Source organism: Conger conger, chromosome 18 (genome assembly GCF_963514075.1).
Source record: "Conger conger chromosome 18, fConCon1.1, whole genome shotgun sequence".
NCBI classification, from domain to species: Eukaryota; Metazoa; Chordata; class Actinopteri; order Anguilliformes; family Congridae; genus Conger; species Conger conger.
This window is the reverse complement of record NC_083777.1, coordinates 15,763,328-15,776,363: the sequence shown is the minus strand read 5'-3', so window position 1 is coordinate 15,776,363 and position 13,036 is coordinate 15,763,328. Positions and strand designations below refer to the sequence as shown.

Here is a 13,036-nt window from a genome sequence, read left to right as displayed (position 1 = left end):
GTGCAGGAAGATGAGGAGATGAACGTGTAAGAAATAAAATGATGTAATTATGAGTCAACATGCATTGTATCAATTCTGAGCACAATATGATGTTATTATGACTTGCCCAAACAATTTTTTAGGAGTGTAAAATTACAAAACACCCAGCCCAGACACGAGCACGCACACACTCACACACACGCGCACACATACATTCCAGTACGTCCTTAAAGGGCACTTGTCACATTACACTGTTCTCTAATTAAAATGTCATTTCACAGCTTGGGTCCCTGTGTGGATGTGGGAGCACTCGCTGGTTGAGTATCAGTGATGGTAGTGTCCTCCCCGCCGGCTCTGCCATCTCTCTTCCCGTTCGGTGACATCATCCACTCTCCACTCCATCACCCTCTTAATCTCCTAACTGACAAATTAATGGAGCCGCTAAACGACCTTGCTTTTTTTTTTTAGGGACACATAACAGACTGGGGAGGCTCGTTAAGGGCTGAGGACAGGGTTACAATTAAGAGGCCCAGAGTGGGGCCCATTTAGCACTCCCAATTACGCCTCAAATTTTCCATCCCCACCTCGGCCAAGAACAACCGATCCCCCTGATCCGCTTGTCAGGTCTGATTGTCACAATGGGAGATGGACAATCTCTTTCTCTTGTCAGTGTCCACAGTTAGGGTTTTCACTTCAAACAGCGGGCTTTTCCTGACAGTAATTATAGCGCATCTTTAATATGTTAGCTTTCATTTTGATAGCCGATTTGTATCGTTTACCTTCAACTGAATTGGAATGACCGGTGTTGAGTTTGCCTCAAACAATGTTGGATAATCCTGCAGACGCTGCAGCGCTTCAGGGCCTGGGTTGGGTTGCCCTACAGACACTGCAGCGCTTCAGGGCCAGGATTGGGTTGCCCTACAGACACTGCAGCGCTTCAGGGCCAGGGTTGGGTGGCCCTACAGACGCTGCAGCGCTTCAGGGCCTGGGTTGGGTTGCCCTACAGACACTGCAGCGCTTCAGGGCCTGGGTTGGGTGGCCCTACAGACACTGCAGCACTTCAGGGCCTGGGTTGGGTTGCCCTACAGACACTGCAGCGCTTCAGGGCCAGGATTGGGTTGCCCTACAGACACTGCAGCGCTTCAGGGCCAGGGTTGGGTGGCCCTACAGACGCTGCAGCGCTTCAGGGCCTGGGTTGGGTTGCCCTACAGACACTGCAGCGCTTCAGGGCCAGGGTTGGGTTGCCCTACAGACACTGCAGAGCTTCAGGGCCAGGATTGGGTTGCCCTACAGACACTGCAGAGCTTCAGGGCCAGGATTGGGTTGCCCTACAGACACTGCAGCGCTTCAGGGCCAGGGTTGGGTGCAATACATTTATCATACATACATTTAAATCAATTCGATTTTTTTTGGTTGAATTTCATTAACTTAATAATAAAGACAAACATGGAATATTTAAAGATGAATATCCTTCTTCTTCTTCTTCTTCTTCTTCTTCTTCTTATTATTATTATTATTATATTAATAATAATAATAATAATAATAATAATAATAATAATTCGTTTTTTAAACCAGGCATGTGTCTAGACATCAAATTCACAAACAAGTGTACTTGGGAAAGTGAGAAAAACTAATTTATCTTAATTACATATTCTCAGCTAATACACTACATTGATCAATATCACAATTTCAGAGATGTGTGCACAGGTTAAGAACCGGTGTGCATTGATACATTACAAGATAATTATTAAAATCGGCAGACAATTTAGTCACACTTAGATGAACTGATCCTACTAATCCCTTTACGCTGTAGTACAGCTTCCAAAATCATTCTCCTCGTCTTTCAGTTTAAAATTGAGCCACAGAGCAGCCTATATGATAAAAAATTCAATGCTATAAATGCCTTTATAAATTAGCTTCTTATCTGACTACAAAATACAATTATTCATTCTAATAAGAGATTTACACTGAATTTCACAGGCTCTACTGTACACTTGAGACTATATTTAATCATACGAAGTGATGAATTTTGTCATTGGAAGTGTGGTTATTTCTTTATCATGAATGCATTTCTATGCAAAATGTCTCCAATAGGCTGGTGACATAGGCATCACAAATCAACATGAGCCTGAACAAGGTCGGATGTTTAATATTGTGATAGGGGGTTCTGCTAATTTGTTGACGGCAAATATGAAAGGGTTATTTGTTAGAGTTTGTTCATTGTTTCGTGAAACTTTGCTAATGGGACTCTGCGCACACTGTGATAAAAAATGAATGATGCATTTTACTAGGGGTACAAAACTGAGCTGTTGGTCGACTGAATAATTCATGGAACGTAGTATGAATTGACCCATTTTCAGACATGATGTCGGTGGAAAAATTCACATTTTAAAACGGTATTGTACTAGCACGTGGGCACAGTAGTAGTAATATTTTTAGAAACATACACATAAATTCTCGGACGCATGGCTAGAAAAGTCTATCCGACCATTGCAGCCCCAATTCTGTTTCGCGACCTCACAGTTTTAGTTCGCACCGCTTCAAACTCAATTCTCAGAGGCGTGTTGACCACGCTGTGCACTTGCTTCCCCGGACTGAATGAGGTCATTTCGGTTTAGCCGCTCTGTCTATCCGCGAGGATAATTCTCGCCAAGCCCGACCGCATCCCGCCCGAGATGTTTCCCTTTCTTTCTCGGTTCATTTCAATTCCAATCCAAACAGATGAGACGCTTCACTGGTATGACTGGGACGCTGGCGGGCGGCGCTGGGAGTCGGCGGGAGTGACAGGTGTGACTGGCGCGGGGGGACGGGGGGGTCTTTAGCTCGACGGGGTCGCTTTATCGCCTGTCGGGAGAGAGCATCGCTCCGCTCTGAAGGCTGTCGCTTCCGGTCCGGCTCGCCCGCGCACGATAAAGGGGCGCCGCTCGGAGCCGATGGGTCTCCGTCTCAGTGCGGGCCGGGGGCCCCGGGACGCTATCATGGAGAGGGTGGGTCAGCGGGCCACGCAGGACCCGAGGCAGCCCTTAATGTGATCTGACAGGCAGCGTTTGTCAGGAGGCCCTATGCCCTCTCTCCCTCAGTCTCTCTCTCTCCCTCTCTCTCTCTACCTCTCTCTTTCTATCTCTCTCTCCCTCTCTTTCTCTCTCCCTCGCTCTCTGTCTCTCTCTTTCTCGCTCTCTCCCTCTCTCTCTACCTCTCTCTTTCTATCTCTCTCTCTCCCTCTCTCTCTCTCTCCCTCTCTTTCTCTCTCCCTCTCTCTCTCTGTCTCTCTCCCTCTCTCCCTCTCTCCCTCTCTCCCTCTCTCTCTCTACCTCTCTCTTTCTCTCCCTCTCTCTCTCTCTATCTCTCTCTCCCTCTCTTTCTCTCTCCCTCTCTCCCTCTCTCTCTCTCTCTGTCTCTCTCTTTCTCTCCCTCTCTCCCTCCCTCTCTCCCTCTCTCATGATTCATGCCCCGCCGGCAGTAAGCTGTGATCGTGATGCAGTGAGAATGCAAGGTCGTAACCGTGGAATTAGAAAAATACATACATATTTTATTTGCGTCTTTTTTCCATTCACGCTGTGACGCAGGAGCAGCGAGCGGAGAGAGGCGGAGGCTGAAAGCGAGACGGCGTAGTCACACTCCGGCTCCCTGCACTGAGCCCGGGCTCCTCCTGGCCCGGGCTCAGGTGACTCAGCTGCTGTCTGCAAAGGTGAAGATTACAGAACACAGCACTCAGAGAGCCCCGTTCCCCTCGCCCCCGAAGGCGAGCCTTTATTCAGCCTCCATTAACGCACGCAGCAGCGGCCGACTAAGACTACGAGGAAGCAGAGCTTAAAATGGCGCAGCGCAGCACAACAGACCGAGACTAAAACACCGAAACAAATCTTCGGCGATGATTTAAGCCCTTTTCAGATATTAATTCCACACTGAGAGTCGGTCTCATGCGAGGAATGCCTGGAGAGGCTCTCCGCCGGGATCAGCTCAGGCGTTTCTCTGCCCCGGCTCGATAAACTCCAGGCCCAAATGAGCAAATATGTCTTCCTCCGTTTCTGCCGTTAGGAACTCTTTCTGGAGAAACAAACAAGACAAACAAACATACATTTGATACCCAAGTACGCACAACAGTAATTATAGTGGAGAATAAATGGATGCAATGCACGGAAATTATATAGCATATGCAAACGAACACACATACCCACACACACACACACACACAAACAAATGAACACACACAGACACACACACATACAAACAAACACACACAGACACACAGGCACACATAGAGTATGCACGCGCGCACATACATTTATGTGCGTTATGTAAGTCATCCCACCCACATTCAAATGTCAGACACATTTGAACCTGAAATAAAGAGCGACCCGTGAAGATGGGCTTGGATGGAGTATAAATATCCTCTATTCACTATAGACATGGGTGGGAGGGGTGGCTCTGGAGTGGAACGCTCGACTAAAGCAAATACCCCTTATCTGATCACCTCCACAGCACCTCCAACTTTGGGCTGCCTCGAAAACCCGCAATCACAATATTAAAGAAGTCTACTTTCAATGACTACATAACATTATTTATTTGCTTATGAGTCATATGCCCCCCTAACATGCTTACGGTTTTGCACATTACTGACTAATACAGTTGAATATTTTATTAAAGGCCCCGTATAGTGAAAAATGACATTTCCTTTGCTCTGTGAATTATAAAGGAAATGAAGGTGCAGTAAAAAACAAAGTAAAAAACAAAGCCCCCGAAATAAATCCACACAATCTGCATTTAAATGAGCAGTTTGGACTTTCCGGAACTGCAAACTAAGAGCTGTCCATCACAGAGCCACAGGGAGAGAATGGACAAAGCCCTGCTGCACTGGGTGAGAGAAAGACTTCGTTTAAGGCAGACAGCCACCTCCTCTCCACACCACTTAACTGCTGCGAAGGTACGCAGTGACTTGGGGGTGCACCACCGGAGGTAAAGGATCAGCGTTTACCTCCACAGTTTAGCGCCGAACTGTCAGACACCAGCGAGGGCAACACGGTCTCTTCTGGCGGCCGAGGGAAGTGTGACCTTTCGGTCTGGAAGCGGAAAGCACGCGGGGGGGTGGGGGGGGGGGGGTGTAGACCGGAGGTGAGATGTCCTAATGAGCCTGGAGCGTACAGCACCAGGGCGCCTCCTCACACGGACGGGAGGGGGAGGAGGCCGCGTTCCTGAAGTGGTAAAGCGCAACCGACAAGAGGAGCGAAACAGCCGGAAGAGACAGGACTCTAAACGCAGGGGGGACGGCAACCCCGTATCTCAGCACATTCACCACTAAAAACACTTCAAGGCTCATTCCTGCCTGCCGGGCATGTTATTTACAATGCAAATATACCAAAGGAAGCGGTTTGATTTGCAAAGCGGGTTGAGGGCATGCAGGGAAAACGAATACGACTCAACGCTATCTGTGCCGGTATCACTCTGTTTGTTTGTGTTGTGTCCTCACTGATTAGATCACAGACAAAACAGTCAGGGAATGAATTGTGAATCTAAATCTGATCCCCCAATACTCTCCTAACGGTGAGAAATAACTGCATGGATCACACTCACTGTGCAAAGCTGCGTACTGTTGACTGTTGTGACGGGTCATTGTCGACAGTTCAAAGGAACTCAGCAGTGCGTATCTGGTCATTAAATATTACTCTGAGCTCTCGTACACATCAACATGCCATGCCACACAAATTGGCCACTTTATGCACCTTTTCCCTAAGCCAGGCTGGTCAGGGAAAACCACCGAACGCCATTATGTAAAAGAGATGGGGCTTGTGTTCTTTCTATGCGAGGTGATTGTTTACAACATGCAGGAGCCAGCTTACTGGATCTAATTGCTTTGGCTTTGTAGCAGACAGCATAAGTGTAAAATGTTTACCCTTTTGCAAGTTCTTTCTCCCATGTTATAAGGTCAGAGGTCCCTGTTTGCTGCTAAAGAGACTGTTCCAGAAGATGGCTCATATCTTATTATGCAATGTTTCGGCCTCATCCAAGAGAGACTTTCACAGACTAAGTGGTAAAAGATGACCCATTCATGGAGGCCGGTGATAAAGCCAGTGTTGGGGTGGGTGGGTGTATGTGGGAGTAAATGAGGCAGTGCCTGATTAATGCATTTTTTATTCAATAATATAACTTTTGTTGCAGATGAAGAACATGCTGTGAACGAGTTATTTTTCCAGTAGATTTTTAATGGTTTTGATATTAATAGCTGCAGTCCTTCACCTCAATTGACCTTGATAGTTGGCTGTTGCCATCACTCTGGATTATTCGCTAATAAAACGTGATATTATTCTGTGATTATTCGGCTATATTCTTCTCCATTTCTAGAAGTTAGGAATATATGTTTGCAGTAGATTTGTGCAGTTTGCTCTGTTTATGTACTATTTATAAAATGTCTAATGAGCAAATACTGGCTAGTTTTTGGATCTTTCGTTGAAAATGATTGTGAACAGCAACTGTGAGACTTTGTTGTAAACCTAGTATATTGGCTCACTTACAGTAAAGCATTTTTATTTCTTGATTTAGGGTGTAAACACATACACTCGGTGACCATTTTAATAGGTATTTATTCAACTTGTTTTGTACTTATTGGTCTTCTGCTTCCAATGTTTGATGTGTTGTGTGTTCAGAGATGGTATTCTGCATACCACAATTGAACGTGTGGTTATTTGAGTTCCTGTCGTGTTCCTGTCGTTCTGAACCAGTCTGGCTATTCTCCTATGACCTCGTTTGTTATAAAGGCATTTTCTCCCGCAGAACTGTACGTTTGTTTTTTGTATGTTTGAGTTCTCTGTAAACTCTAGAAACTATTATCTGTGAAAATCCTAGGAAATCAGTCGTTTTTGAGATCCACTCAAACTACCCCATCTGGCACCAACAATCATTCCATGTTCAAATTCACTTAGATCACATCTTTTCCCCATTCTGATGTTTGGTGTGTGGGTGGCCTGTAGCGTTGTGGTTAAGGTACATGACTGGGACACGCAAGGTTGGTGGTTCTAATCCCAGTGTAGCCACAATAAGATCTGCACAGCCGTTGGGCCCTTGAGCAAGGCCCTAAACCCTACATTGCTCCAAGGGAGGATTGTCTCCTGCTTAGTCTAATCAACTGTACGTCGCTCTGGATAAGAGCGTCTGCCAAATGCCAATAATGTAATAATGTAACAACAGCTGAATCTGTTCACCATACCTGCATGCCATTGGCTGATTAGATATTTGATTGGCTGATTATGAATTTGCATTAATGAACTTACAGAACTACCAAATAAAGTGATCACTGTGGGTATATTTAGCTTTATTAGAATTCTGGGTTCCAGGTCTCAGACAGGAAGTTAACCAGTACTCTTTTCTAAACTTTAAAAAATAACTGAATTTCAAGGTCACTGTTCTGCTTTCCCACTGGGTGATGAGATCCGATTCTAGGCCAAAAACTGCCAGGTGAAATGTCACAAAAAAACAGTATGGATTCACCAGGATTCTAACACATAACCTGCATCTTTTAGGGAATTCTGGAGGAATACGGACACCATCAGCATGCCATCAGTAATTCCTAAACTCCTAAAGTCGTTTTGCTTTCTCAGGTCTGCTCTGAGCGGCACAAACGCAGTCACGCTGTCGCACAGAGGCACGCGGAGACGATGGACATCATGCCCGCCTCACGGCGAGGTTCTCCCTGGCAGGGCGTTGATTCCCTCACCATCTCCGCGCCGGTCACAGCAGCCCCCCGCGCAAAATGGAAAGGAACGCAGAGGTTACCACCGCTCCGGAGGTGCGAACCACACATTTCTCGCCTGCTTTTCTGCCCGTTTAGAGCGAGACGCTAATCTCCCAGGCCCGACTTGGCTTAATGAGCAGGTTATTAATATCGGCGGCGATGGCGGCCGTGGCCCTGTCCGGTCCGTCCACCCACACAGAGCAGCCAGGCCATCTCCCGCTCACGCGCAACGCTCCGCCTCACAACACAGATGGCATCATTGCTTAATAATTACCTCCATCACCGCTGGTTTACGAGGCACTCGCCCTCCCCCCCCGGCCGCCAGCCAGCCGCGAAATGGGCTCGTCTCCGCCAGCCTTCTCCATATCGATTACCCGTGATTAAAAAAACACCGGCGCCATTGCCGCGGCTTTGGCTCCGAAGAGTTGGGAAACGTGTAAAAAACACAAACAGCTGCGGATTTTCAGACCCGCGTCTGAGGGCTCGTAACCCCGGCTCCACCGCGCGCTGAATCGGCCTTGAGAAAATGCACTGAAAACGTCTTCTAAAAAAGCAGTAGTGATGTTATTAAAGACAAAAAAAATTATGATAGCACTTCATTAAATTGTTTCAATAAAGAAAATAAGAGGAAATATTAATTTGTCATAATGTTCACACTCGTCTTCGCGTTATTTTTCTCACTCTCTGCTGGCTTCATAATCATAGCAGCACTGTTTAGCACCATTTTTCCATTCTCTTAAATCTCTCCATAATGTCCTCTTAAATGTTCTGGAAAGTTCTCTTTGTTGTCTCTAGGTACCCATTTCAGCATTTGTGTAGTGCTTCAGAGGAGAAGACTGGAAAATGGTGAACCATTTGGCCCTTGACCTATGCTTTGTAGAGACGCTCAGATGAGGAATTCAATCTTTGCTTTCTTCAATGATTCTCAATTCCCTCATAGGAGAGCAGCTGCCCTGTCCTTTCATCAGTGCAGTGGAGTTTGAATCAGACGATTACTCTTAGACAGTGTCTGTTAAAGCAAATCATACTTCAAGGTCATGAGACTGAAAGTTGATATTTAAAAGGTTATTTTAAAAACTTGTAAGGGAAAATCTTGTAAGGGCATCTTATTACTGCATGCGAGCCCTTATCTGTTTCAGAACAGCCACATTTCTATAGATAATATCCTCCTCCCTTTTGTACACTCTATCTTATTATACTATGTTATTATAAAGTGGCACTGTAAACATGATGACAATTTAATCAAAGTTCAAAGTGGAATGGCCTTAGAAGCCAAAAACAACTTTAAGTTTCAGCTTTTTTTCATGAGCTCAATAGTTTTTTTTCACGTGTCTTTCTCATTCATTTTGAAGCTTACATTTGGAGTCAATATCTTGTGTGATTACTGATGACAAGGAATAGGAACTTGAGAAGTCTGCTCAACAGACAGTAAACTGCACAAACTGCCTTTGAATTTGAATTTAAATAATGTATAAAATGTATTTTTGCATCATAATAAAAATGTATGTAAAGTGCCAGAACACAGTTTTAGCGGCAATAGGGTTAGCATCTTTTTGAATGTCGTCTGCTTATGAAGACTCAAAGTATTTATGAGATCATATGTTACATTAACAAATACATTATTGATATTGAATAAATCTACCATTAAGGAGGGTGCCAGGTTTGCCAAATCCAACGCAAGATAACAACATGTGCTGTGGTGACTGGGTGTTTTATGCCTCATCTCCACTCCAGATGGTCACTCTCTGATCGAACATCTGGATCCCTTTAACTGTTCTGGCCTAGGGGTTCCTCCCAGGCTGATTGACAGCAGTGGAGTTCTGCTGATGGATTTTGCTGGCTGGGGTGGTTTATCATTTACAGCACCCTGCCCCCTGATTTCTACTTTCTCTGGTCAATCTGTGTTGATCTAACTATCTGCCCAGATGCATTGTTTAGCATATTGCTGGCTGCTAACTAGCTATCCAGGCAGCTAACATCGTAAAGCTGTTCCCGGATAGCTTGCAACCTAGCTAACCAACTAATGCTAATGCAAGTATTACGTACATAAGCATGTAACATTAATGTTTGATTGCTAATGTTACATTACATTGAATTGCTGCTTGAACAGCCAGCTTTTTGTTTATAACAAATGCCAATAACATTAGATACAGCTTAGCCTGCTAACTTGTTGGAAAAATATATATTTGGAAAAATGATACAAAACATGGCACATGGCACATAATGTAACATGGCACATCTCTCAATTAATTTCAGAGAAACTTACCAGTCCAAAAGACAGTTTGACACATCCAGGTCAGTTAGATTATTTTCTTCTTAGAGCTTTCTCCACCTTGAGAAGCTCGGAAACTGTACTTCTTGTTTTCCTTCCAAGACATTCAGCTTCCTTTTTTGTACATGCTTCTTCTCGTGGGAATGGTTTCTCTTTCTGTTCACTGGTGGGGTTATTATCTAAAGGTGGAGTTATTTTCCTTGATTTTTTCAGCCATTTTGATGAAAATATATCATCCACCTCTCCTTCTTTGGATTTTTAGTTGCTTGCTCTTCCATATTTGAGTACGTACAGTAAGTTCCTGTGAGTGTGTCATCACATTTGAATTCTTGGCAGGAATATTGCATCCGACAGCACCAATAGCATATAGTGGAGCAATTACGAAACACATTGGATGGATATTGCTACAAAAATGCCAGTGTGAAAACCCATTAAATATGACATTTTTCAATATAAAACAATAAGCATTACAGCTTTAACATGTGTCATTTTCCCTTGTATTTTACATAGGGGCTGCTTCTTCATCAATCCAGGAAGCAGTGGCTGTCTCAGATTACAATAGTCAGTGGACTGTTGTCTGCAATGGCCCACAAGCCATCCTTTTAAACATGCAGAATATACCATTTGTTTTACAGCTTTACAGGAGGTACAATTCACCTGGGGCATGACACCAGATATTATTATTATTTTTTATTATTATTATAACTGGTCTGGTGGGTGGCACCTCACAATGAACTTTCAAGCACAAAAGCATTTGATCACGTGCTCCACCTGACGTCCACACGTACTGCTGAGGAAAAGGTTAAGCACCGTTCTCAACAACTGCCCACTGCTCTCCTGTTTGTTTTGCAATCCATTCATCTGCAATTTGCATATTAATATAAAAGTCACTTTGAATGAGTCTGACACATATTAAAAAATTTATGCTCCCAATCTTTATTCATAAAGTAAATTAGAGACAATAGATTGTGTCACCGGCCACAATTTGTATTCTACCTGACCTACCAAATATTGCTTTTTTAAAATATGTGACCCTTTATTTACTATAGAAATTATCGCATGTAGATACTGTACAACTCATTGTGTAATCATGTTATAAGCGTGTAATAAAACGAGGCACCTTCAAAGTCCTTCTTAACGCAATGTATTTAAAAGCAATCACATTACCCTTTATTTGGTTTAACTGATTCCCAAACCGCGAGTATATATACAGGTGCAGTGGAGTATTTCCCTGTCAGAATAGCCAGCTGACAGGAAGCGTTAGAGGTCAGGAACACACGCACAACCTCTCCGACGCAGGTGCAGAACACGTGTCATTAAATTAGGCCTGATTAATCTGGGCCCTAACTCTCCGCTCTAAAGGCTTATGCGATGATTTATTGCAGATAGTAAATAACCTCTTTGTTTTAATTGTTTTTTTTTATTACAAGGTGAAAACAGGTTGTTATTACCCGGGTAGTGATTAATAGGATAATCGTTTGATTGTCTCCTTGTTAATCTGTCTTTATTGTGGCACCAGGAAGAAGCTGACGATAGCAGAAGAGTCACAGGGCAATTAGGCCATCAATTCTCTCCGCCAAATCATTTAGATTTCCCTCTCGTCTCTCCCCGCTCTGTAAGCCTTAGTATAAAGCATGGAACTATATTAGCTGTGACTTTAGCCCTAATAATAACTGTTACTTATTTGCTGTAAGCTAATAAGTTATTATTTATTGCTATTGTTGAAACATGGCATGTGCATGCTGAATTAATTATATCATTATGTGTTAGCATGGCATATGCATTAATCACTTTTGCTGAGCTACTGTAAGTTTTTGTGGTGTTGTTAGTAAAAGAAGAAGCCTGCTTGTATCTCAAAGGTAGATATCAGGCACTTAATTGGGAATGAAAGCCACTACTTTTTTTACATCATAAAGTCCAGATCTAAATAGCTGGACTACTTATACCACTGCTAATAATAATAATAATTTAATATTCTTAGTCTATAAATCTATAAATAATTAATTGGTTCTCTCAAATGGGCGCATTTTTGCTTGACCAATTTGTTTCCTCAAGTAGCCACTGGAACTGCTGCCTCAGCAGGCCGCAGCTGCTAAATTAGAAGCTGTTGCAAAATGCTAACCTGGCCTTGTTGTTCCTCTTTGTTTACAGTTCATTTCAGCAGAGCTAGAGGCTAATGCCCACACATGGAACAATGTAACTTCATTAAAGTATAGACTCATTGAGTGTGTGTGTGCGTGTGTATGTGTGTGTCTGTGTCTCTGTGTGTGTTTGTGTGTGTGTGCGTGTGTTTGCATGTATATGTGTGTGCGTGTGTGTGTGCCTCCCTGTGTGTATACGTGTTCAATAAATGAGTGTCTCTGTCAATTAATCTGTCTTTAACCAGAGCCTTCAATAACAAAGCAATGTGTGCTATAAATGTGTCCCATGGTCTGATATGTCTGCTAAATCAAATTACAAAAACACAGCTCAGTTGTTTGGCAATAATAAGGCAGGAGGGACAGGTGTTATACGATCTGATTTACTCCATATTAAATTTGAATAAAGATGCTAATTTGCCTGAGCTATGTGCTTGCGCATTACCTGGAGACACTGGGCCACCATTCACTCAGCAAGATGAGATTCAGTCTTGTTTGTGTATAAATTAGAAGCATTCTTCACAAGATAGCAGGCTTCATTTGGATTACTATACGGAACACAAACAGAGACAGACACACACAGACCGACAAACGGACACATACGCACACACACATACACACACGCCTCACCAATATGACTGCATTACAGGGGTAGTTCACACAAAGACACTGTACATTAAATATCTGTCCTCACCCTAATAGGCCCCATGGCTGAGGAGGAGAATACACTACTGATAAGGTGTGAGATATTCTAAAATAAATTCAGAAGCGGAATCACACGTGTGCTTCACGGCACCCTCTGAATAGATATCGCTCCAGGACCCAACCATCACCCTTCACTAACTGCAGAACAGGTTATTTCAGGGTGTGTGCAGAAGTGTGTATCCAATAGATAAATGCGATCCATTAAATATAAACGGT

General features: G+C 43.7%; 1 protein-coding gene across 1 annotated transcript in view; it reads right to left on the bottom strand.

The window, feature by feature from the left end:
• Nucleotides 1-3,836: 3,836 nt before the first annotated feature.
• Nucleotides 3,837-13,036, bottom strand: part of dntt (deoxynucleotidyltransferase, terminal) — a 63,797-nt gene continuing 54,597 nt past the window's right edge. Inside the window, exon 11 of the mRNA XM_061228488.1 lies at nt 3,837-4,026. Within this exon, the coding sequence (XP_061084472.1) occupies nt 3,940-4,026 (87 nt within the window). The 3' untranslated portion in view covers nt 3,837-3,939. The remainder of the gene's footprint in view (nt 4,027-13,036) is intronic.